The following is a 26,724-nucleotide window of genomic DNA, read 5'->3' as shown; positions in this document are numbered from 1 at the left end:
AGGATAGTCAGCTGTGGCAAGCATCACAGCTCAACCTGATATCACACACTGCCTACATGTGTACACTTTCAAGCAGAGCTCCCGGACAGCAATCAGGAGAGGGAAACCGAGCTGATCCTTCTCTTCCCCTGTCCAAGGATGTTGAAGCCAACTGCAGCACTCCCACCACCACCCTGGCAGAGATCAGGTTCCAACATAGGCCAGATAAAATCTAAGATTTTCTGGTCTGTACAACTCCAGCACACAATGCAGTGCACTAACCCACAGACATCATTTTAAATGTATAAACTATAGTCAAGCACACAATGTTAAGTTGTCTATTGTTCTAATTGGCATAATGTTATACTGGCAGCTGGTCCTGGCTACACATTTGAGTTTGTATTCTGTTATAGCCATATAATGCTATAATTTGTCTAATGTTAGAAAAATTTGCAGTGCCAATTTACAAAAGATTGAGTATCATGCAGCTTTTGTTCTATTTGTACTTTAACATTAGTCACTATCACAATTATGCAGTGCAAACTGTACATTATAGTGTGTCTGAATTAGGAATAGGGGAGGCAAATAGATAAACCAAAGTTCTCATACTAGCACACAAACATCAATTTAGTTGCAAGTTATGTTAATCTCTCAACAGAAGTACTTCCTGCAAGGCTAGAGGTGACTAAAATAATGGGAAAATAATTGTTTTAAAAGCAATATGAAGTGGAGTGGAATGCAAAGCAAGTTATTTTTGTTGCAACAAAGCCTATAATGTCCAATTTATAAAGATCTGCTGCGAACAATCTTTGTAGTACTCTTCCATTGTTATTTTTGTGATCACAAGACATTGTGATCCTTTGAGAATCATATGATCCCACTAACTGCAGAAGTGTCAGCTTTCAGCAGTTCAACTATTCCCAAGACGCTTCTAGAAAAACAAAAAGATACTTTACAGAAGAAAACCTGGGATTTATGAGGTGGTGCAATACCCCTTCACAGTGTTATACCAGGCAGTATTGCATGGACTGTGACTAGTATCAAACATGGGAGAAGTTCCCTTATGGAAGAAAGTATATGAATTAAGGAAAATTACCTTTTAGATACAACTGAATTGTTATCATTTCACAGAACTTAACATTACTAAATAGAATAGGTGATCTACAATCTATCTTGGAATTAGTAATCTGATCAATGTAATACTGGCTGTAACAGGGTCAGATCAGTAATTCTGAAGGAGAACAATACAGTAAATCAGCTAGCTCCAATAAAATATACGAGAGAGCGTGCAAAAATCAATGTTGCTTGTCAGTTCAGCGCACCAGACAAGTGCCAGGCAATGACCATCTCCAACAAGAGAGAGTCTAACCACCTCCCCTTGACATTCAACGGCATTACCATCGTCGAATCCCCCACCATCAACATCCTGGGGGTCACCATTGACCAGAAACTTAACTGGACCAGCGACATAAACACTGTGGCTACAAGAGCAGGTCAGAGGCTGGGTATTCTGCGACAAATGACTCACCTCCTGATTCCCCAAAGCCTTTCCACCATCTACAAGGCACAAGTCAGGAGTGTGACGGAATACTCTGCACTTGCCTGGATGAGTGCAGCTCCAACAACACTCAAAAAGCTCGACACCATCCAGGACAAAGCAGCCCGCTTGATTGACACCACATCCACCACCCTAAACATTCACTCACTTCACCACCGGTGCACTGTGGCTGCAGTGTGTACCATCCACAGGATGCACTACAGCAACTCGCCAAGGCTTCTTCGACAGCACCTCCCAAACCCGCGACCTCTACCACCTAGAAGGACAAGAGCAGCAGGCACATGGGAACACCACCACCTGCATGTTCCCCTCCAAGTCACACACCTTGCCGACTTGGAAATACATCGCCGTTCCTTCATCGTTGCTGAGTCAAAATTCTGGAACTCCCTTCCTAACAGCACTGTGGAAGAACCTTCACCACACGGACTGCAGCAGATCAAGGCGGCGGCTCACCACCGCCTTCTCAAGGGCAATTAGGGATGGGCAATAAAGGCTGGCCTTGCCAACGACTCCCACATCCCATGAACGAATAAAAAAAAGTTCATAAGCTTCATATTGACTTAAGAATTTGCAGAGTCATTTGAACGCCCAGAAATCTGCTAACACAAACACCTGACAAAGGTGATCTACACCACTATTTCACAGACTGAAGTCAGATCAAATAACCAGAAAGAACCCCGAATTCAGGAGCATACCAATTCCTCAAAATTTACTTGAAACTTTTCAGAACTTGATAAGTTTATTTTGAACACTTGCTGATTTTTCAGTTCCCGTCACTGGCCTATTGTTTGTATCCTGGAAGACACCACAGCGTAGTCTGAACTTTTCTAAATAAAATGAGCTATTTATTTGAGATGTTATCTTTCCGAAGAAAATTCCTTTTTAAAAAGTGACCACAAATGTTAGTACCACATGTATATTGAAAGGTTTTTGGACAACTAGCAGTCCATACTGTATGTAGTTAAAGTTGTGGCATTTGTATAAAATGAAGCTATTAACCAGTACTCTTGCCACTATTGCAACATCTGACCTCAAATAAAAAGCCAGGCCTCTCAATTCTGAGAGATTTTGTGTGGTCCCGTAATGGCTCAGCAAGTACTTGAGCAAGAAGGTCCCAGTTTTCAACACTTAACTAATAAATTGGGCACTCAAATAGGGCTGCAGAGATCTTTCCGTTCTGACAGAGTTACACCCAAAACGTTAACCTGCCTTTTTTCTTTACAGAAGCTGATGGACCTGCTGTATATTTCCAACATTTTATGTTTTTGTTTCAGCAATACAATTGCTCCTTGGGTAAGGGAGGAGTTAGTTGCTCAGGGTTCCCACTCTCAATTATTATTCAATTACGTCCCTTTTTGAACTGGGAGTATGTTAATATCAGGCGAGGACACCATCATGCTCTACCATGCTGACCCCCACGTGGTTAAATAGCCTATCCACACTCACAATCAACGGTCACGCATAAATAATGACCATTTGGATGAGATTCTGGAGGATGCCTCAATCTGTGGAACCATACCCCAACAAAGATCAGCACCTTCAGAAGAGTGGGAAAAAACTGACAAAAAGTTCTTTGCATTTCAAATTATATCTCCTATGACAAATAACCCATGCACCAACTAGTTGCCCTCAACAGATGATGCTGCAATAACAAATTCAATTTTCATCACATCTCGCAGAAGAAATCAAATCACTGACCAGATACAATAAAACTGATGCCAACCGCATCAATATTTAATTGCAATTCTTCCCAAAACACAAACTATGTGAAACATACATGTCAATGCATGCTCATGACATGCCATATTCAACAAAAGGCAAACCATTATTATTTCAAATGTCACTTGATAGCTTAATAGAAAGCATATGAAATTTTCATACTATGGCCATTTCAACTGTGGAAAACAGGCAACAGTACAATTGTTGATGTTGGCCTTCCAAACATACATTGCATCAGAGAGAGAATTTTGAGGTGTGCAATGCTTGGGTGAGGTAATGGCGCTCACAGATCTATCACCATGGGAGCTACTGAAGGTGATAAGGATACCACACAAACAGTATACTGGCACAATATTTATTCAAGCATGCTGGTTGAAGTGTCATTTTTCCAATAACACACTGGTATCAATAATCTCAGTGACAATACTCTAAGTGGACAAGATTTCCTCCCCCACCCCCTCCCCTAGTTTTCACACTTATTCCCCCATTCTCCCCCGCCCCCACTCACGAAAGGAACGACTCATACCAGGTGCAGTTCCTCTATTAATAGGAATTCTTCATTAACTCACCCTGGTACTCTAATTTGTAACCAGATTCAGCAAGTGTTAGGAATGTGGGGGAGCAGAGGAATCACAGGCTGAAACAGCAAAGGAGGGCCATTCGGCCCATTGCGCCTGCTCTTTGGATAGCTTTTTCAAATAGTCCCACTCCCTTGCTCTTTCCATAAGACCATAAGAGATAGGAGCAGGAGTTGGCCATTTGGCCCTTCGAGCTTGCTCCACCATTTAACGAGATCATGGCTGATCTGATTTTTACCTCAACTCCACTTTCCCGCCTTTTCCCCATATCCTTTGACTCCCTTGCTGATCAAAAATTTGTCTAACTCAGCCTTGAATGTATTCAATGACTCAGCCTCCACAGCTTTTTGGGGTAAAGAATTCCAAAGATTCACGACCCTCTGGGAGAAGAAGTTCCTCCTCATTTCCGTCTTAAACTACGACCCCTTATTCTGAGACTATGTCCCCTAGTTTTAGATTCCCCCATGAGGGGTAACATCCTCTCAGCATCTACCCTGTCGAGTCCCCTCAGAATCTTGTACGTTTCAATAAGATCTCCTCTCATTCTTCTAAACTCCAATGAGTATAGACCCAACCTGTTCAATCTTTCATAAGACAACCCTTCCATACCCGGAATCAACCTAGTGAACCTTCTCTGAACTGCCTCCAATGCAAGTATATCCTTCCTTCAGTAAGGACACCAGAACTGTATGCAGTATTCCAGGTGTGGTCTCACCAGCACCCTGTACAGTTGTAGCATGACTTCCCTGCTTTTATACTCCATCCCCCTAGAAATAAAGGCCAATATTCCGTTTGCCTACCTGTTGCACCTGTATGTTGACTTTCTGTGTTTCATGTACGAGGACACCGAGATCCCTCTGTACCGCAGTATTTTGTAGTATTTCTCCATTCAAATAATATTTTGCTTTTTTATTTTTCCTCCCAAAATGGATGACTTCACATTTTCCCACATTATATTCCATCTGCCAAATTTTTGCCCATTCGCTTAACCTGTCAATATCCCTTTGCAGACACTTTGTGGTGTCCTCGCATCTGGCTTTTCCACCTATCTTTGTATCATTAGCAAATGTGACCGCAATACACTCTGTTCCTTCATCCAAGTCATTGATATATATTGTAAATAGTTGAGGCCCCAGCACTGATCCCTGCGGCACCCCGCTAGTTACAGATTGCCATTTTAAAAATGACCCTTTTATCCCAGCTCTTTGTTTTCCCCACAGCCCTGCAACTTTTTCCCCTTCAAGTAGTTAAACATAAGAGACCACAATTTTGCAGTATCACACCAGCAGCACTGCACTCGAACATTTATTTTAAAAACTCATTTTAGATAAACATCTGAAGCTTTTTAAAAAAAACAGAAGTGAAAACTATAGCCAGCATAAATCTCTGTGGCAGATCTGTTCATGCTCATCAGCTGCTCTGCTTTTCAACCGCTGTATGGGTGGAAGGCACAAAACTATGCAATCTCAACCATTGCCAGCAGCACTGCATTAGTTTTCAGTGGAACCTTGTTTAGCACAGTTGGCTGGCACACTTGTATGGAGCAGAAGCCTGTTCCCCAAAATCCATACATACTTTCCTGTCAGCGGATAGTAATTAGGTGGAATCTTGCCCAATTTTCCTATTTCTGTGCCAGGAACATGCTAAAATGTAACATCCCACAATCATCCTGGTCAAGATCAACTAACAGCACTGACCACGTATCAAACCACAAAACACACTTATGCACAGCCATTGACTTCATATCTTAAATCTCAAAAACACCTTTGTTTGTGTAACCTATTAAAACTTCTCACAAGTTGACCATTTCCTTCACATAGAAGTCAGAATTGTCCCTTTACCATCCTGAGAGGGGTTTCCATAGAGATCTTTCAAAAGTTGTAATCCGCTGGTGGATTAGTGCTATGCTAGCTCTACTGTTTGCAAAATGAACAGCTCAGAACCTATTTCAAGTTGTGATGTCACAATGCTTGAACAGTGTAATTTTTTTTGGTCAATCGTCTCCCCTTTTCTCCCCTCCTGAAGGCACCACTGTTGCAGAAGGTTCAATAGCCAGGTAAGTGTCACTACATCTCCTAATTAGTTATTCTTCATGAAATAAGCCAAGTTAGTTGGCGTTGGCAACCTATTTGACCAAGAGAGAGATCTCGGTTCATCCTGATCTTGCACTTACCTGATGTCCACACATGCACATTTCAACAAGCGTCAGTCATCAGGACCAAGAACCCTGGCCTATTGAACAATGTCACCCTTTGGAGTAGAGGCCAATGATGTAAGGAAGGTATATCTACAGTACAAGTCAAATATCAATCACATTTAATATCCTACCAGTACCGAGCCCATGACTCATGTGGGAACACCCGAAATAGGAGTCCTACTCAATTCAAGGACACCAAGAAGGGGAACCAGTTAGTTTAATCATGCTTATTGGTTTTTTTAAAAAAATCTCCTGAGGCTGCTCCCTGAGTACTTCAGTAGAAACATCTCGTGATTTCCCACTTCCAAGGGTTTTTAAAAAAAAATTATGTTTGGGGAGGGAGGCTTTGAAAATGTTCTTTTTCTCCCTCACAAAGTGATTTTCCCCGTAGAAGGAAGGAAGCTATTCAATACAATAAAAGCATTCTTGTAAATAATGGTTAACTGTTTAACATTGTGAAGAGATATTAAAATGAGGCCAAATTTATAGCCACTTAAATCACTTACCTTTCTGCATGGTACCATAGCAGACAACACACACACGAGCTTCCTTGTTTTCCAAATACTTCAGTTTACACTTTTGATTACAACAGGCAGCACAGAAAACCTAGAAAAATGACTGCATCAGTGCCATTGTTAACACAAGTAGTACAACAAAACAAAGAATCACATTAGTTGTTTGGCACTTTTAAGACATACAAAACTAACAAGTGTAGTAGACTCCAACACAGGGAACTCAATTACTACATTCAACGTCGATCTTCAACTTCAGGTTATAATAGAAAGTAGTAAAAGGAAAAGATTGGTAGGGGTGGAGAAGAGACAAAATTTACTACACAAAAAACTCTGGTACACTTTCACAATCTCTTTCAGTGGTAAAATGAAAAATATGAATAGCTGAAGGGAGTGTATAGAACAAAATCTGATGAAATTCAAAAATGTATCATTTCAGGAAAACCACATGGACTGGCAGGACTATCAATTTTCAAGTGAAAATACATACTAGCTAGGAACCATTTTTAAATCCAAGGATTTTATTGGGGAGGGGGAGGACGGTAAATTTGAAAACAAAGAAGTTCTTTCCATTGAATAAATTGACACACGATACTCACTTTTCCACATGCTCTGCAGTGATGTCTCCTTTTTGTGAAAGTAAACCTTGCTTGGCAGTTTGCACAGTTTGGAGCTTCAGAATCTGGAATCCACTGTGGCTGGTTCTGTCCGAGTATAGCTGCTTCTTTGATGAATTGTTCAGCTACACCAATATCATCAGCTGTATTTCCTACATAATCATCATATGTAATGGAATCATACGACGGACCAAACACTTGTGTCTGATCTTCTGTACTAGTGCCGTAATTACCAGTGGAGCTTGAAATGAATGGGCTTTGGACGGTTTCAGAAACAGCACCTTTTGTATCAATATACACTGTACACTGGTCTAAGCTGCCAGCAACATCCTCAGAATTATCAGTAACTAAATCAGTCAGATCTCTATTTGGTGTAATTCTTGTTTGAGGATTAAGGAGTTTGGGTCTAGCACCTCCAAAGTTAATTTGATTGTTGCGGGTATAGTTGGCTATTTGATCAGTGTCAGTGGAGGACAATGTCTGACTATTTTTGGTTGTGTCTGTTTTTTGGGTTATCCCAAACAGCACATCAGTTACAGCAGGGTTTATTGAACCATTTTCTGTTGGGGAGGAAGTGCTTTCAATATTTGATGTCAACCTCCCTTTTTCATGCTCAGTTGATTTAGGAGTATCCTGTTCCCAAGGATCATGTCTTATACCAACAGCCACAATACCTTCAGAAAGATTTAGAGAACCATCTGTCTTGAGCAAACCAGTTTGACCTGTAGTAGGCTCTGAAAAGCCATTAACTGAAGGACCTACTACAGATTCTCTTAAACTGTTCGGATCACTTTGCTCCATTAAGAACGCATCAAGCTCAGAATCACTAACCAATACATCATTTATATCATCAAATCTATCTTTATGGATGTCATTAACAAAAGAAAACTCAGCTGTAAATTCTTTATAAGTCGACATTGCTTCCATGTCACTTACATTATTCAATACCTCTTCAAGTGGTTTAGCTATAGTTTCTGCAACAGTATCTGAAGGTACCAAAGTTCTTTCCTGTTGAATCCACTCTGCATTAGGATATATTTCATCCTTTTCTTCAGTCTTCTCTTCATCTTCAAAATATATATGTTCCTCTGAAGAGATTTCACCATTTTGCTCCAAATTCTGATTGGCATCATCCACAAGAGACATATCTTGATCATGTGATTTGGAGTTCAATTTAACAGAATCTTTAATTATGCACGTGGCCGAGTCACAATCTACAGTATCATTATATTCTTTTTCAGGTGGGTTGGCCTGTGAATCTCGCTCTGGATCTGAGTTTATTGTGGAGTCTGCTCCAGGAAGTGGATTCAACAAAGAATCATCAGACTTGGTAGAATTATTGACATGACCTATCTTATTAGCACTTTTTGTTAATCCAGCATTACACGTGTATCTTACTTTTAAAAGTTCCTTTTCAACCTCTAATCCAGTTTCAACATCCTCTGACTCACAGGATGCAACAGCGGTTATCTTGTTCAAATTTGTACACACTGCCAACTTTACATTGCCAGGATGCTCTAGTCTTTTGTTGATGCTATCACGGTGTCCAATAGTGTCTTCAATTTCAGAACTGATCTCTTTGGTTTGCTTTGAAACAACTGACAACTCTTCACTTTGTTCAGAGTGAGAGAATTTTTCTAAATGCTCCTCTTCCTTTTTAGGTTCAACATCTTTGAGTTCATCGGGATTCTCGTGCTGGATTGGATATTCCTGGTTCCTTATTCCCGCATTAAAATGTCCTGAATGCTGTGGCTCAAATTCTGTACTATTATGAAAAGATATATCCAACTCCAACAGGCTTGTAATTCCCAAACTCCCTCCTCCTGAACATTCCAATTCTCCAGTATGGACTGGTGGAGAGGACTGGTTAAAGTCTATCAGCAGTGAGCCGCTGGACTGGTTCTCAATGGGTTTAATTTCTGGTTCATCATCAACCTCGTGACCATTTGTTTCGTGCGTCACACTTTCTGTGTCACTAATTAAGTCACAGATGGGTCCACTGCCTCTGTTGTCACTGAACTGCTTTGTATCGCCAGATGCTCTGCTATCAACAGTAGATAGCAAGTCTAACCCTGTTAGAGTTTTCTGTGATTGTGGCAATTCTAAAGTTACTCTAGGGTCAGCATTACATGACAACAATGAATCTGATCCAAGCTGAATATCAGAACCATCAAAGGAGAGTGTGTCGGCTGTAGTCTGTGCAGTGGCTGCAGGCAAGTCTGTTAAGTATTTTGAGTTTGAGTGAAGAGACGGATAGTCTGAACATATGGGCCCTCCTACAGCAGTCTTGTAAAAATCATTTTCATCTTTTAAAAAAACAGGACAAAATCCAAGAATTTAAATTACATCAAATTACATAAAGTGCAAAATTAACAATGGGGAAACTTACAAAACATGTATTATTAATTGCGGCACCTGAATATGTAGATTTGTAATTTGGGCATTTTATTTTTAATCATATTAAATAGTTTTTAATAATTTTTATTTTTAATCGTGCACAAATCGTTGAAGATGGCAGGGCAGGTTGAGAAAGCGGTTAAAAAAGCATACAGAATCCTGGGCTTTATAAATAGAGGCATAGAGTACAAAAGCAAGGAAGTTATGATGAACCTTTATAAAACACTGGTTAACATGGGAACATGAGTAGGCCATTCAGCCCCTCGTGCCTGCTCCGCCATTTGATAAGATCATGGCTGATCTGTGATCTAGCTCCATATACCTGACTTTGGCCCATATCCTGGTTCAGTCACAACTGGAGCATTGAGTCCAATTCTGGGCACCACACTTTAGGAAGGATGTGAAAGTCTTGGAGAGGGCACAGAAAAGATTTACTCGAACGGTTCCAAGGACTTCAGTTACGTGGATAGCGTGGGAAAGCTGGGGTTGTTCTTAGAGCAGAGATGGTTGACAGGAAATTTGATAGAGGTATTCAAAATCATGAGGGGTCCAGACAGAGTAGATAAAGAGAAACTGTTCCCATTGGCGGAAGGGTCGAGAACCAGAGGACACAGATTTAAGATGATTGGCAAAAGAACCAAAGGCAACATGAGGAAAAACTTTTTACGCAGCGAGTGGTTATGATCTGGAATGCACTGCCTGAAAGGGTGGTGGAGGCAGATTCAATCATGGCTTTCAAAAGGGGATTGGATAAGTACTTGAAGGGAAAAAAAATTGCAAAGCTACGGGGAAAGGGACTAGCTAAATTGCTCTGGCAGAGAACTGATATGGGCTCAACGGGCCGAATGGCCTCCTTCTGTGCTGTAAGCATTCTATAAATCACAAAATATTGTACCAAAATGGAATTGCTGAACTCTAGGGAAATAAATAATCACCATTAGTAAATGGGCCTACCAAATGCTAAATAAGGTTTTTACATGTGCTTGTTCTTAATTTTTAACAAATAAAAAAAATACCACAGAATACATAATTGAAGTGAATTATTGTATAGTTAAGAACAAATTGTCAGGCTTACACATACCAAACTAGTGTGGTACTGGACAACCAGCCTCAAGATTGGATGGTTAAGGGGAAGTAAAAATAAAATTCACTTTCCATGCTTTATACTACATTGTATAAAGTAACAAAAATGAGTAATGGCATAAAGTGTGTTAACTAGTAAGGAGATGTTGGGTAGAAGATAAACACACATTGCAGGTCGCTCAAGCCATTGAACAGCCATATGATCATGCTGATAGGGAAAGGCGCTGAGCTGAGGCCAAGCACTTCCTCACAAGGGACTTGGAGGAATGGGGAAAAAGAAAAAGGAAGCATCCATTTTCACCCTTCCTAGCCAGTCATTCATCTTCACATACTCTTCAGCCACTAATTAGAGGGCTATTGGCAGACGTTTTCTTCCGCCTGCTCGGCTAGGGCATGGAGCAGGTATGCCAGGTCAAGCCCAATAAAGAATGATGGAATGGATGTAGTCAATTTGATGGCTCATAGGGTGCAAAATTAAATGCGACTGAGCAGTGAAGTGAGCTTTACATTGCACTCAGTCCATGGTATATCTGGTCTGGGCGCATTTAATGTGCACATGGGCATAAAACATCATAAAGTTCATCATTAAGCACAAATGTTCTTCAAATTTGTGGGCAAGTTTGCAAAGGGGAAAAACTGTGAAGAGGTAGAACACAGACATCTAATCTCATTAAACAGCTCGTTCTCGCTCACCCCCACCCAAATTCTTGACCTCTGCAATACGACTGTGAGGAAGTGTCAAAACAGATGGCAAACACCAACACTATGGGTGGGGGGGGGGGGGGGGGGGGGAAACTTCAAAATTACATCTCTGGGCTGCTTTTTCACAACTCAAAGCATCAGAGGAACGTAGGGCCGAGGCAGGCTGCCCACCCTCTCAGGTACAAGAGCTGAAGGGAAAGAAATAAAAGATTAAGGGTTTCGGACTGGGCTTTGCTCGAGTGGCACCAGCCGTTTGTTAGACTTGCACTTATCCACAGACTTGCTATGAGATTTTGCCAGGCAAGTTACTGTCAACAAGACAGCCAAACGACATGGCGCCCTCTACAGGGCATCTGAGACTTGTGTGAACAGGGCAAGCAACTGTGTATCTTCTTAACCAATCAGATTGAAGAATCATTAGCAACAGCACAGTCAGAACCAGGAAGTGTAAGTTTGAATAGTGAATTCAATGTCAAATCAGGTGCAGTAAGCAAAATAAAGAGAGGGTGTGAAAGATTAAATTGAGAGAGATAAAAGAGACAAAGAAAAAGCAAAAAAAAACATTATTTAATTTTAAATGTCCAACAATAATTAAAAGCTGAAGGAATGAGACTTGTAAAAGATAATTTTCAGTGCCAGAGTGGTTGTTTGGCAGTAATTAAGAGTTACCACACAGTTAAAAGGGTACTTACATTGGAATGTAAACAATTTTACAACACCAAGTTATAGTCCAGCAATTTTATTTTAAATTCACAAGCTTTCGGAGATTTTCTCCTTCCTCAGGCAAATGTTTCAAGATCTCCTTGAAGCCTACGCATTTATACATATTGAACAATAATACATGGTGTTTACAGACTGCCCCTGCAACTGCCCGTTGCCAAGGCAATCACCGTGTTCAGACAGAGAGGTGTTACCTGCAGAACCTCCGAATACACATTCAACAAAAAAACAAACAGGGAAAAAAAACAGGAAAAAAAAACACAGAGAGAGGCAGAAACATCCGGAAGGCAGAGAGAGCCAGCAAATGACCCATTATATTAAAAACAGATAACATTTGTTCGCTGGTGGGGTAACGTGTAGCGTGACATGAACCCAAGATCCCGGTTGAGGCCGTCCTCATGGGTGCGGAACTTGGCTATCAATTTCTGCTCGACGATTTTGCGTTGTCGTGTGTCTCGAAGGCCGCCTTGGAGTACGCTTACCCGAAGGTCGGTGGATGAATGTCCATGACTGCTGAAGTGTTCCCCGACTGGGAGGGAACCCTCCTGTTTGGCGATTGTTGCGCGGTGTCCGTTCATCCGTTGTCGCAGCGTCTGCATGGTCTCGCCAATGTACCATGCTCTGGGGCATCCTTTCCTGCAACGTATGAGGTAGACAACGTTGGCTGAGTCACAGGAGTATGAACCATGCACCTGGTGGGTGGTGTCATCTCGTGTGATGGTGGTATCTGTGTCGATGATCTGGCATGTCTTGCAGAGGTTACCGTGGCAGGGTTGTGTGGCGTCGTGGACGCTGTTCTCTTGAAAGCTAGGTAGTTTGCTGCGAACGATGGTCTGTTTGAGGTTGGGTGGCTGTTTAAAGGCGAGTAGTGGAGGTGTGGGGATGGCCATAGCGAGGTGTTTGTCCTCATTGATGACATGTTGAAGGCTGCGGAGAACATGGCGTAGTTTCTCCGCTCCGGGGAAGTACTGGAAGTACGGCATGTTCTCCGCAGTACCGGAAGTACGCCATGTTCTCCGCAGCCTTCAACATGTCATCAATGAGGACAAACACCTCGCTATGGCCATCCCCACACCTCCACTACTCGCCTTTAAACAGCCACCCAACCTCAAACAGACCATCGTTCGCAGCAAACTACCTAGCTTTCAAGAGAACAGCGTCCACGACGCCACACAACCCTGCCACGGTAACCTCTGCAAGACATGCCAGATCATCGACACAGATACCACCATCACACGAGATGACAGCACCCACCAGGTGCATGGTTCATACTCCTGTGACTCAGCCAACGTTGTCTACCTCATACGTTGCAGGAAAGGATGCCCCAGAGCATGGTACATTGGCGAGACCATGCAGACGCTGCGACAACGGATGAACGGACACCGCGCAACAATCGCCAAACAGGAGGGTTCCCTCCCAGTCGGGGAACACTTCAGCAGTCATGGACATTCATCCACCGACCTTCGGGTAAGCGTACTCCAAGGCGGCCTTCGAGACACACGACAACGCAAAATCGTCGAGCAGAAATTGATAGCCAAGTTCCGCACCCATGAGGACGGCCTCAACCGGGATCTTGGGTTCATGTCACGCTACACGTTACCCCACCAGCGAACAAATGTTATCTGTTTTTAATATAATGGGTCATTTGCTGGCTCTCTCTGCCTTCCGGATGTTTCTGCCTCTCTCTGTGTTTTTTTTTCCTGTTTTTTTTCCCTGTTTGTTTTTTTGTTGAATGTGTATTCGGAGGTTCTGCAGGTAACACCTCTCTGTCTGAACACGGTGATTGCCTTGGCAACGGGCAGTTGCAGGGGCAGTCTGTAAACACCATGTATTATTGTTCAATATGTATAAATGCGTAGGCTTCAAGGAGATCTTGAAACATTTGCCTGAGGAAGGAGAAAATCTCCGAAAGCTTGTGAATTTAAAATAAAATTGCTGGACTATAACTTGGTGTTGTAAAATTGTTTACAATTGTCAACCCCAGTCCATCACCGGCATCTCCACATCATGACTACATTGGAATGGACAAGCCTTAATTTTTTTTGGCAACTTTAGTCCGTATCTACAATATCAGAGCAGAAATTTCACGGCGTTCAATTCATTTTAATGGTGAGCCAGCTGGCGAGATGCCGTTTTCGCTCAGCTTTTGGAGAAGCATCACATTTCTAACAGCAACTTCCCAATTTCCACGTTTAACCGCGCATGCGCAGTCAAAGGAAGTTACTGTTCGATTTGCACATAAGTAACGGTGAATGCTGCTAGCCTCACCGTTACTTTTACAGCTAAAGCCGGCCCTTCATGTCTTAAAAGGAAAAAAAATAAAACCAACCTGGATTTTGCTCAAATTCATCAAGTAATTTATCCAAGTCACAAACTGCTGATTTAAAGTAGTTGTCCATTCTGGGTACTTATAACTCATGTGTCGAGCCTCCTTGCTCCTGTAAGAATGAACAGAACACAGTTTTTTTAAAAAAAAGGATTCCATTCTTTTATCCGGTGCTGGTTAAGGTGTAAAGTCATCAAATGTCACATTCCCTTCAGCCTCTGCATTCCCATGATCCTCCCCAAAAGAAATGGTCAAGCCCACAGACCATATTGACAGACAAAACTAATACAATTCACTGATTTATCTCACAAGAACAAGTATGCATACATCAAAGCAACTCAAAAGCAATAGTCTTCAAGAAAATTGGAAAAAAATGTATGACAACTATATCATGCATTTTCTGTGCACTGCCATATTAACCATGCAGCAAACTTAAAAACAGACCATTTAAGGGGACCAGAGGGAAGGAGGAAAGAGGGCACTCAAGAAATGTTTAACCAAACTCCTGCCAATAATCTGTGCTAATTATTCAAATGAATATGGTCACTAATAAGATTAATTCCACTGTAACTGCTGCAGATCATTTAAGAAACTCAAAAACAAGCAAAAAGCTGAACTTTAACAAAAAAGGGAACTCTATCAAAAAACATCTGTTGAATAGCAGGTAAGTGTAAATCAAGGATGAATGAACAATGTATAAAACCAAGAACTAATTTTGAATAGAATAAACATTGCTAAAAATTGGAAAATGGAGAAAACAATACTGTCCATTCTCTCAAAAAGATGAAACAAGGAGTGAACAAAACTAATAGCTTACATACTTGTCAGTACAGCAAATACATAAAGTACGAACAAACGCTTTCAATACAGTATCGGCATTTGGTAAAAGGGCAGCAGCTACTGACTATTTTTTGTAGTGGAAAGAAGAGGATGGGGTGGAAAGCAAGACATTTTAAACAGCTCAATAGGTAGATTGTCCAAATAAATACTATCTTGTGCAGATTCTAAAGGATACACAGGAAGATGTCCTACAGTCCCAATATCAAGTCACAAAAAATGTATTCAATTTCCACACCGTTCACCTGACGAAGGAGGAAGCCTCCGAAAGCATGTGGAATTTAAAATAAATTTGTTGGACTATAACTTGGTGTTGTAAAATTGTTTACAATTGTCAACCCCAGTCCATCACCGGCATCTCCACATCATTGCTTTAGAAAAGGCAGCAGCTACACACTGCAGTTAAAATAATTGACTTTGTAATTTTATGTTCACAACTTTCCTCATTTCTTTTAAAGAAACCCATTTTTTAAAAAATCTGACATGGCTTCTTCCTAACATTGCTGCCATTTTGGAAATATAATTAAGCAAGATTCAAGAGTATTCCACACATTCATTTATCAACTCATCAGTTACTTTCCACGGTTGAGATTTCCCGGTTTCTAAGCTGCAGCAACCTTTGTGCTCCATGGAGCATTTGATCACCTGTGTACATCTGGTCATTAAAGGGAAAAAAGTTGAAGTTTATTTAAACAAGGATGCTCTAGAAAATGGAAAAAATCAGGACGGGTCATATACTTTATCTAAATGGAACAAGGAAATGATCAGATTACTACAGAGAGTACCAGTGGACAGAACCTGTATGTAGTGCTGGTGACCACAGCACCTTTCCCACCAGTAAAGATTTTGTTTTATTAACCAGTTGTACCACATCAGCTACTTCAGAGTTTGCAAACCAAACTGGTGAGAAATCCACACAGGCAGAGTTTGATTGGCAGATATGCAATGCTCATTCTCTCCACAGGGCAACATACCCCACTAATCCAAGTCCAAAGAGTTTAGGTGCAAGCTGACGAGAACAAAGGCATAGGCATCCTTGGGTAAATGTAGGTGCACTGCTAGAGTTTAACCAGCTAAAACAGTGGAACTTATTAGCAGAGAGCATAGTTAAGGTTCCTGTTTGTCCAACCAGAACCACTCGACGCATTGGGGCATTGGCGTGCAGGGTTATCTGAGGCCAAATGGAAAGAACGACAGAGCAGTGACAGGTATATCCCTCCAAGTCCTATTAATGAACAAGACTGGGTGGTCAATCATCAATAGTTCCTTCAAGTATTGCAGACCTACCTGGCTCAAGATTGAGTTATCATGTACCAGAGGGTTGAAGGTGCCAGTGTTCCATTGCCAAGTGTGTCAACTTCGAGCCAACTTAGTCCCAGAGACCCAACTAACCACTTCTCCCCAGTTGTCATTTGTTGATCAGACTACTGACAAGCAGATTCAAGCCCTGGGTAGACAGACAGTTACCACAAGCTGCATGGTGAGCAGCACAACTCAACATAAAAAGTGCCAATCCACCATCACCATTCTCCCAACCACAATACAGGCACACACCATACTCCAATAGAATCATAGAAGTTACAACATGGAAACAGGCCCTTCGGCCCAACATGTCCATGTCGCCCAGTTTATACCACTAAGCTAGTCCCAATTTCCTGCACTTGGCCCATATCCCTCTATACCCATCTTACCCATGTAACTGTCCAAATGCTTTTTAAAAGACAAAATTGTACCCGCCTCTACTACTGCCTCTGGCAGCTCGTTCCAGACACTCACTACCCTTTGAGTGAAAAAATTGCCCCTCTGGACCCTTTTGTATCTCTCCCCTCTCACCTTAAATCTATGCCCCCTCGTTATAGACTCCCCTACCTTTGGGAAAAGATTTTGACTATCGACCTTATCTATGCCCCTCATTATTTTATAGACTTCTATAAGATCACCCCTTAACCTCCTACTCTCCAGGGAAAAAAGTCCCAGTCTGTCTAACCTCTCCCTATAAGTCAAACCATCAAGTCCCGGTAGCATCCTAGTAAATCTTTTCTGCACTCTGTCTAGTTTAATAATATCCTTTCTATAATAGGGTGACCAGAACTGTACACAGTACTCCAAGTGTGGCCTCACCAATGCCCTGTACAACTTCAACAAGACATCCCAACTCCTGCATTCAATGTTCTGACCAATGAAACCAAGCATGCCGAATGCCTTCTTCACCACCCTATCCACCTGTGACTCCACTTTCAAGGAGCTATGAACCTGTACTCCTAGATCTCTTTGTTCTATAACTCTCCCCAACGCCCTACCATTAACGGAGTAGGTCCTGGCCCGATTCGATCTACCAAAATGCATCACCTCACATTTATCTAAATTAAACTCCATCTGCCATTCATCGGCCCACTGGACCAATTTATCAAGATCCCGTTGCAATCCTAGATAACCTTCTTCACTGTCCACAATGCCACCAATCTTGGTGTCATCTACAAACTTACTAACCATGCCTCCTAAATTCTCATCCAAATCATTAATATAAATAACAAATAACAGCAGACCCAGCACCGATCCCTGAGGCACACCGCTGGACACAGGCATCCAGTTTGAAAAACAACCCTCTACAACCACCCTCTGTCTTCTGTCGTCAAGCCAATTTTGTATCCAATTGGCTACCTCACCTTGGATCCCATGAGATTTAACCTTATGTAACAACCTACCATGCGGTACCTTGTCAAAGGCTTTGCTGAAGTCCATGTAGACCACGTCCACTGCACAGCCCTCATCTATCTTCTTGGTTACCCCTTCAAAAAACTCAATCAAATTCGTGAGACATGATTTTCCTCTCACAAAACCATGCTGACTGTTCCTAATTAGTCCCTGCCTCTCCAAATGCCTGTAGATCCTGTCCCTCAGAATACCCTCTAACAACTTACCCACTACAGATGTCAGGCTCACCGGTCTGTAGTTCCCAGGCTTTTCCCTGCCGCCCTTCTTAAACAAAGGCACAACCTTTGCTACCCTCCAATCTTCAGGCACCTCACCTGTAGCGGTGGATGATTCAAATATCTCTGCTAGGGGACCCACAATCTCCTCCCTAACCTCCCATAACATCCTGGGATACATTTCATCAGGTCCCGGAGATTTATCTACCTTGATGCGCGTTAAGACTTCCAGCACCTCCCTCTCTGTAATATGTACACTCAAGACATCACTATTTATTTCCCCAAGTTCCCTAACATCCATGCCTTTCTCAACCGTAAATACCGATGTGAAATATTCATTCAGGATCGCACCGATCTCTTGTGGTTCCGCACATAGATGACCTTGTTGATCCTTAAGAATGGTTCCACCAGTCAAATATGCTGAACCTTTATAAGTTATGCTAAATCATTATAAATCACTGGTTAGGCCTCAGCTGGAGTATTGTGTCCAATTCTGGGGACCACACTTGACAGGCATGAATGGCCTCCTTCTGTGCTGTAAGATTCTATGATTCAGCAGTAGCAGCTTGCCCTGCTACAATCCAATCACAGTAGGCATCAAACCCTACATTGAGGAACACATGTTCTCAAACCTGGCCTCCAGGGAATGCCTTTCAGTTGCTGTTCCAAGTTTCATCATCTGCTTTACAACACATCTGCTTTTAGTGTGGTGAAAAATCTACACACAACAGCTCAAATGTTCTGGACATCCAAGCCCAATGCACTGAGACCAGTTACAAGTGGAGACCCTTGCAGGGATCGGTGTTAAGGCTGTTAATCTTCATGAATTATATCAATGATCTTGATGAAGGCTGTAAGGGTACTGCAAGTTTGTGGATTAAGGTCTGTGCGGTTTCAGAACTCTTGAGAAGAAACAATTATAATTTGATCTTGACATGAAAGGAGAATGGGCCTGCATCTGTTGGATGACATTTAATGTTGATAAATATAGTGTAATGCATATGGGTAGGGCTAATGTCAAGCAAGTGTATACCATTCTAGGATTTGAAATAAAGTCTGTTGAAAGGGAAAGAGACCTCGGTGTTATAGTGTACAAGTCTCTAAAGGTCCACAGTCAGTACCAAGAGGCTATATCCAAAGCAAATAGAATATTAAGATGTACAGCTAGGATGATCCAATATAAAACAAAGAGCACCATCATGTCCTTGGTTATGCCCCATCCAGAATACTGTGTCCAGTTCTAGTCCCCTCACATGATGGGAGATAAAGGCCCTAAAAAAGGTTTATGTGCCTATTCCCTGTAAACTCCTCAGAACGAGATGAAAATTAATCGACCTGAAACGTTAACCGTCTGTTTATCTCTCCACAGATGCTGCCTGACCTGGAGTGTTTCTAGCATTTCCTGTTTTTTTTTCAGAATGAGATGAGCTGTCTTCATTTAAATGAAATTAGACAAAAAATAAATTGCCTGGCACAGGACTACTGCAAATGTTTGCAGGAAAAGTCCTTTGAAAAGTGTTAATAGCCAGATAAAAGGATTGAAACTTTCTCAGGCTATTATACAATTATGTGCAATTATTAACAAAGTTTTTTGTATTAATTCGTACTGTTACGAGGAATCACTATGGGAGTATTCCCACTGAAAGGGAAAAGGCCAAAAGGAGATTTAATGGAAGTTTCTAAAATTATGAAAGGGTAAAACTAGGGAAAAACTATTTCCTTTGCCTGGTAAGTCACCAATATAAAACAGTCACTAAGAGACTGAGGAGCTATGGGATTTTATTTTATGCAGATCACTGTCGGGAGCATGAAATGTTTTTTTTTTATTCGTTCACGGGATGTGGGCGTCACTGGCAAGGCCGGCATTTATTGCCCATCCCTAGTTGCCCTCGAGAAGGTGGTGGTGAGCCGCCTTCTTGAACCGCTGCAGTCCGTGTGGTGACGGTTCTCCCACAGTGCTGTTAGGGAGTTCCAGGATTTTGACCCAGCGACAATGAAGGAACGGCGATATATTTCCAAGTCGGGATGGTGTGTGACTTGGAGGGGAACGTGCAGGTGGTGTTGTTCCCATGCGCCTGCTGCTCTTGTCCTTCTAGGTGGTAGAGGTCGCGGGTTTGGGAGGTGCTGTCGAAGAAGCCTTGGCGAGTTGCTGCAGTGCATCCTGTGGATGGTACACACTGCAGCCACAGTGCGCCGGTGGTGAAGGGAGTGAATGTTTAGGGTGGTGGATGGGGTGCCAATCAAGCGGGCTGCTTTATCTTGGATGGTGTCGAGCTTCTTGAGTGTTGTTGGAGCTGCACTCATCCAGGCAAGTGGAGAGTATTCCATCACACTCCTGACTTGTGCCTTGTAGATGGTGGAAAGGCTTTGGGGAGTCAGGAGGTGAGTCACTCGCTGCAGAATACCCAGCCTCTGACCTGCTCTCGTAGCCACAGTATTTATATGGCTGGTCCAGTTAAGTTTCTGGTCAATGGTGACCCCCAGGATGTTGATGGTGGGGGATTCGGCGATGGTAATGCCGTTGAATGTCATGGGGAAGTGGTTAGACTCTCTCTTGTTGGAGATGGTCATTGCCTGGCACTTATCTGGCGCGAATGTTACTTGCCACTTATCAGCCCAAGCCTGGATGTTGTCCAGGTCTTGCTGCATGCAGGCTCGGACTGCTTCATTATCTGAGGGGTTGCGAATGGAACTGAACACTGTGCAGTCATCAGCGAACATCCCCATTTCTGACCTGATGATGGAGGGAAGGTCATTGATGAAGCAGCTGAAGATGGTTGGGCCTAGGACACTGGGAGTGACTGAAGGACAGACTGTTGCATCTTTTGAGGGAAAAAGTGGATAAGCATTTGAAGCAAAGGAAGATATAGGGCTATGGGGAGAACAGGATAGTTGGGTTAGTTTTGGATTGTCTAGCAAAAAGCCACTAGACATGATGGGCTGAATAGCTTCCTTCCACACTGTAAACTACTATGCTTATTTAACATTTTTCTGCCCAACGGCAGCCTTTGCCTTGCAGGGTTTGGTTCGGTGCCCCTACATTCTTCCAGACAAACTTATCACAGTATACACTTGGGGCCCTGTGCAATTTGCACAGTCTTAATGCCGCCCTGGTTTCTACCAATAGTCTTTAGAAGAGGAAGGGAATGTTACATTAGACATGCTTTAATGTTATGGATTCTCTTAATTCTTCACTTCAAATTGTTCCCAGCACCAGTGACCAACAAGACTTCACTGTAGTGTTTTTAATAGTTCAGAATGTTCTCTTCAAACAAATGTTTTGGAATGTCAAAACTTACAGTTACACTGTTGGGTGGTGTTTACAGTTCAAAAATTTCACACTACCCCTTATTAAAATACTAAATGACAACAATGACCAAGAACTCACTGCAAGGGCAGAAAATCTCCACCACAAACCTGGAGCAGGCACTCTCACAACTAGAATAATGTAACTCATAACTGGCTAAATATCTAAAAGCACAGCTCTGAAAAACGGAGTCCTCAACTTTGGAAAACTGCCGAAAATGAAAACCAGTTAAACCCGCTGACCGTGTTATCAGCACTTAGCACACAATAATGTCTGTAAACACACCACTTCCTCTGTACGTAAACAAAATTCAAAATCTTTGAGCCAAAGTAACCCAAATACATAAACAATTTCGAGGACTTTGGGTTCAATGTGTTAGGGAGAGAACAGTAGGCCAAAATTGTTGCTCCTTCGCTGTTCCCCAGTCCCTGCTTGAGATCAAGCGAGACGGGATGGGGCTGTGTGATACCGCCCCCGACCAAACTGCCATCAAACATCAGCGTCCAGCTGCACCGAACCGCAGGGAGCTGGAACCGGGGCACAGCTGTCGGGTGTGGAATAAACATCATTAAACTCAAACCGCCATCATCCTTCCGGGGGTCGGAATCTCCTGCTCGTTGCAGCCAGGTGTTGCTGCTTCTGGGGCCGGGCAGGGATCAGCACTGGGCCGAGGAAGGCCGTGGGCCCCATTTTTTTTTAACCCGCCTGTTGACGCGACCGCTGGCTCGGCGGAGACCATTAACCAGAGCCTGGGAAATATGCCGTTGTTGCGACCCTCGCCGCAACAGGACCCGCGGGTCGAACCCCGGTGTTGATTGATAGACGCGCCCGATGCGCTCTCACCGTCAACACTCACCATGTTCGATCTTCGCCTCCTTCTCCCCGCAGGGCCCGACACAGAGCGAAACCAAGCGCCTGCGCAGCTCACATTGACCTCGCGTCAGGGTCAGGGGTAACCATAGAAACCCTGCGCTGCCTGGGCCCACACAGGTCCTCGGATCCGCTGCTGCACTCGGCCACGGAGTTCACCTTCAACCAGCATTGATTAAACAGGTACCCGGCGATCTAGTCATCATTTACGCGGGCGCCGGCTGCTCGCTCAGCGATTAAATCAACACCATTCGCGATCCACTCACCACTTAAACAGGTAATAGTCAACCCTCTCACCGCTTAAAGCCGCGATCAATGCTCTGCTCTCACAAAGATAATTGTAAACAATTTTACAACACCAAGTTATAGTCCAGCAATTTTATTTTAAATTCACAAGCTTTCGGAGGCTTCCCCCTTCGTCAGGTGAACGATGTGAAATGAAATCCTCGAAATGAAATCGCATTTATAATTCACAGAACAATGCTTGGTGAGTACAGACAGTTTTTTCAACTGCCCGTTGCCAAGGCAATCAGTGTGCAGACAGACAGGTGTTACCTGCCAGGTCTCACAGAATATACAAATCACCAAAAAAAAACTACAAACAAAAAAAAAGAGATAGAGAGGTAGAAACATAGAAAAGACAGCAACTGACCCGTTATATTAAAAACAGATAACATTTGTTCGCTGGTGGGGTAACGTGTCGCGTGACATGAACCCAAGATCCCGGTTGAGGCCGTCCTCATGGGTGCGGAACTTGGCTATCAATTTCTGCTCGACGATTTTGCGTTGTCGTGTGTCTCGAAGGCCGCCTTGGAGAACGCTTACCCAAAGGTCGGTGGATGAATGTCCATGACTGCTGAAGTGTTCCCCGACTGGGAGGGAACCCTCCTGTTTGGCGATTGTTGCGCGGTGTCCGTTCATCCGTTGTCGCAGCGTCTGCATGGTCTCGCCAATGTACCATGCTCTGGGGCATCCTTTCCTGCAACGTATGAGGTAGACAACGTTGGCCGAGTCACAGGAGTATGAACCATGCACCTGGTGGGTGGTGTCCTCTCGTGTGATGGTGGTATCTGTGTCGATGATCTGGCATGTCTTGCAGAGGTTACCGTGGCAGGGTTGTGTGGTGTCGTGGACGCTGTTCTCTTGAAAGCTAGGTAATTTGCTGCGAACGATGGTCTGTTTGAGGTTGGGTGGCTGTTTAAAGGCGAGTAGTGGAGGTGTGGGGATGGCCATAGCGAGGTGTTTGTCCTCATTGATGACATGTTGAAGGCTGCGGAGAACATGGCGTAGTTTCTCCGCTCCGGGGAAGTACTGGACGACAAAGGGTACTCTGTTGGTTGCGTCCCGTGTTAGTCTCCTGAGGAGGTCTATGCGATTTTTTGCTGTGGCCCGTCGGAACTGTCGATCGATGAGTCGAGCGTCATATCCCGTTCTTACTAGGGCGTCTTTCAGCATCTGTAGGTGTCCATCGCGTTCCTCCTCGTCTGAGCAGACCCTGTGTATTCGCAGGGCCTGTCCATAGGGGATGGCCTCTTTGACGTGGTTAGGGTGGAAGCTGGAAAAGTGGAGCATCGTGAGGTTGTCCGTGGGCTTGCGGTAGAGTGAGGTGCTGAGGTGCCCGTCTATAGCTTTCAAGAGAACAGCGTCCACGACACCACACAACCCTGCCACGGTAACCTCTGCAAGACATGCCAGATCATCGACACAGATACCACCATCACACGAGAGGACACCACCCACCAGGTGCATGGTTCATACTCCTGTGACTCGGCCAACGTTGTCTACCTCATACGTTGCAGGAAAGGATGCCCCAGAGCATGGTACATTGGCGAGACCATGCAGACGCTGCGACAACGGATGAACGGACACCGCGCAACAATCGCCAAACAGGAGGGTTCCCTCCCAGTCGGGGAACACTTCAGCAGTCATGGACATTCATCCACCGACCTTTGGGTAAGCGTTCTCCAAGGCGGCCTTCGAGACACACGACAACGCAAAATCGTCGAGCAGAAATTGATAGCCAAGTTCCGCACCCATGAGGACGGCCTCAACCGGGATCTTGGGTTCATGTCACGCGACACGTTACCCCACCAGCGAACAAATGTTATCTGTTTTTAATATAACGGGTCAGTTGCTGTCTTTTCTATGTTTCTACCTCTCTATCTCTGTTTTTTTTTTTGGTGATTTGTATATTCTGTGAGACCTGGCAGGTAACACCTGTCTGTCTGCACACTGATTGCCTTGGCAACGGGCAGTTGAAAAAACTGTCTGTTATCACCAAGCATTGTTCTGTGAATTATAAATGCGATTTCATTTCGAGGATTTCATTTCACATCGTTCACCTGACGAAGGGGGAAGCCTCCGAAAGCTTGTGAATTTAAAATAAAATTGCTGGACTATAACTTGGTGTTGTAAAATTGTTTACAATTGTCAACCCCAGTCCATCACCGGCATCTCCACATCATGACTCACAAAGATAGCACTGGCAACCGCATCCTGCTTAAACCAGCAATTCCTCGCCACTTCAACTGGCACCAAAAACCCAATCATCGCTTAAACCGGCACCAGCACTAAACCTCTCGTCCTTAAAGCAGCGCCGGGAACCCATTCATCCCATAAACAGATAACAGGACAGGCAATAACAGTTAACCCATTCAGTCCAAGAACCACTCCCATCAACCCAGTCATTCCTTAACAGACAACAACTTACATTTAGATAGCGCCTTTAACGTAGAAAAATGTCCCAATGTGCTTCACAGAGGTATAATCAAGACAATATTGACACCCAGACAAAGAAGATATTAGTTAAAAGCTTGGTCAGAGGTGAGTTTGAAGGAGGACCTTAAAGGAGGAGAGGTCCTGAGTAGAGGGGTTTAAAAAAGAAAGACTTGGATTTATATAGACCTCAAGACCTTCCAACGTGCTTTATATAGAAACATAGAAAATAGGAGCAGGAGTAGGCCATTCGGCCCTTTGAGCCTGCTCTGCCATTCAATATGATCGTGGCTGATCTTCTATCTCAATACCATATTCCCGCTCTCTCCCCATACCCCTTGATGCCTTTTGTGTCCAGAAATCTATCTAGCTCCTTCTTAAATATATTCAGTGACTTGGCCTCCACAGCCTTCTGTGGTAGAGAATTCCACAGGTTCACCACCCTCTGAGTGAAGAAATTTCTCCTCATCTCAGACCTAAATGTCCTACCCCCGTATCCTGAGACCGTGACCCCGCGTTCTGGACCCCCAGCCAGGGGGAACATCCTCCCTGCATCCAGTCTGTCTAGCCATGTCAGAATTTTATACGTTTCAATTTGATCCCCTCTCATTCTTCTAAACTCGAGTGAATACAGACCTAGTCGACCCAATCTCTCATACGACAGTCCTGCCATCCCAGGAATCAGTCTGGTGAACCTTCGCTGCCCTCCCTCTATGGCAAATATATCCTATCTTAGGTAAGGAGACCAAAATTGCACACATTATTCCAGATGTGGTCTCACCAAGGCCCTGTATAACTGCAGTAAGACATCCTTGCTCCTGTACTCAAATCCTATTGCAATGAAGACAAACATACCATTTGCCTTCCTAACTGCTTGCTGCACCTGCATGTTTGCTCTCAGTGACTGGTATACAAGGACACCCAGGTCCCTTTTTACATCAACATTTCCCAATCTATCACCATTTAAATAATACTCTGCCTTTCTGTTTTTCCTTCCGAAGTGGATAACTTCACGTTTATCCACTTTATACTGCATCTGCCATGTATTTGCTCACTCACTCAACTTCTCTAAATCACCTTGAAGCCTCTTTGCATCCTCCTCACAACTCATGATCCCACTTAGTTTTGGGTCATCAGCAAACTTGGAAATATTACATTTGTTTCCCTCATCCAAATCATTGATATATATTGTGAATAGCTGGGGCCCAAGCACTGATCCTTGCGGTACCCCACTAGTCACTGCCTGCCACCCCGAAAAAGACCCATTTATTCCTACTCTCCGTTTCCTGTCTGTTAACCAATTTTCAACCCATGCCAGTATATTATCACCAATCCCATATGCTTTAATTTTGCACGTTAACCTCTTATGTGGGACTTTATCAAAGGCCTTCTAAAAATCCAAAAACACCACATCCACTGGTGCTCCCTTATCTATTCTACCAGTAACATCCTCAAAAAACTCCAGTGGGTTAATCAAACACAATTTCCCTTTCGTAAATCCATGTTAACTTTGTCTAATCGCGTTGATTTTTTCTAAGTGTCCGATTATCACATCCTTTATAATAGACTCTTGCATTTTTCCTACTACAGATGTTAGGCTAACCGGTCTGTAGTTCCCTGTTTTCTCTCTCCCTCCTTTTTTAAATAGTGAGGTTACATTTGCTGTCCTCCAATCTG

The 26,724-nt window shown here is 43.3% G+C and overlaps 1 protein-coding gene and 1 long non-coding RNA gene across 5 annotated transcripts in view; one reads left to right on the top strand and one right to left on the bottom strand.

Moving 5' to 3' along the window:
* LOC137320861 (zinc finger FYVE domain-containing protein 16-like) overlaps positions 1–22,379 on the bottom strand; it is a 79,319-nt gene extending 56,940 nt beyond the window's left edge. For all 4 annotated transcript variants that reach the window (XM_067982771.1, XM_067982772.1, XM_067982773.1 and 1 more), the window contains exons 1-4: positions 22,319–22,379; positions 14,392–14,500; positions 7,143–9,466; positions 6,538–6,637 (exon numbers count right to left, since the gene is read on the bottom strand). In XM_067982771.1, the coding sequence (XP_067838872.1) occupies positions 6,538–6,637; positions 7,143–9,466; positions 14,392–14,461 (2,494 nt within the window). In that variant the 5' untranslated portion in view covers positions 14,462–14,500; positions 22,319–22,379. The remainder of the gene's footprint in view (positions 1–6,537; positions 6,638–7,142; positions 9,467–14,391; positions 14,501–22,318) is intronic.
* A 59-nt stretch (positions 22,380–22,438) lies between these two features.
* The window catches only part of LOC137320860 (uncharacterized), a 32,814-nt gene continuing 28,528 nt past the window's right edge, over positions 22,439–26,724 (top strand). Inside the window, exon 1 of the long non-coding RNA XR_010962657.1 lies at positions 22,439–22,515. This is a non-coding gene — a long non-coding RNA (uncharacterized lncRNA). The remainder of the gene's footprint in view (positions 22,516–26,724) is intronic.

The sequence above is a fragment of the Heptranchias perlo genome, chromosome 4 (genome assembly GCF_035084215.1).
Source record: "Heptranchias perlo isolate sHepPer1 chromosome 4, sHepPer1.hap1, whole genome shotgun sequence".
Taxonomy (NCBI): Eukaryota; Metazoa; Chordata; class Chondrichthyes; order Hexanchiformes; family Hexanchidae; genus Heptranchias; species Heptranchias perlo.
Note: the sequence above shows the minus strand (reverse complement) of the source record. Positions and strands in the feature narration are given on the sequence as shown.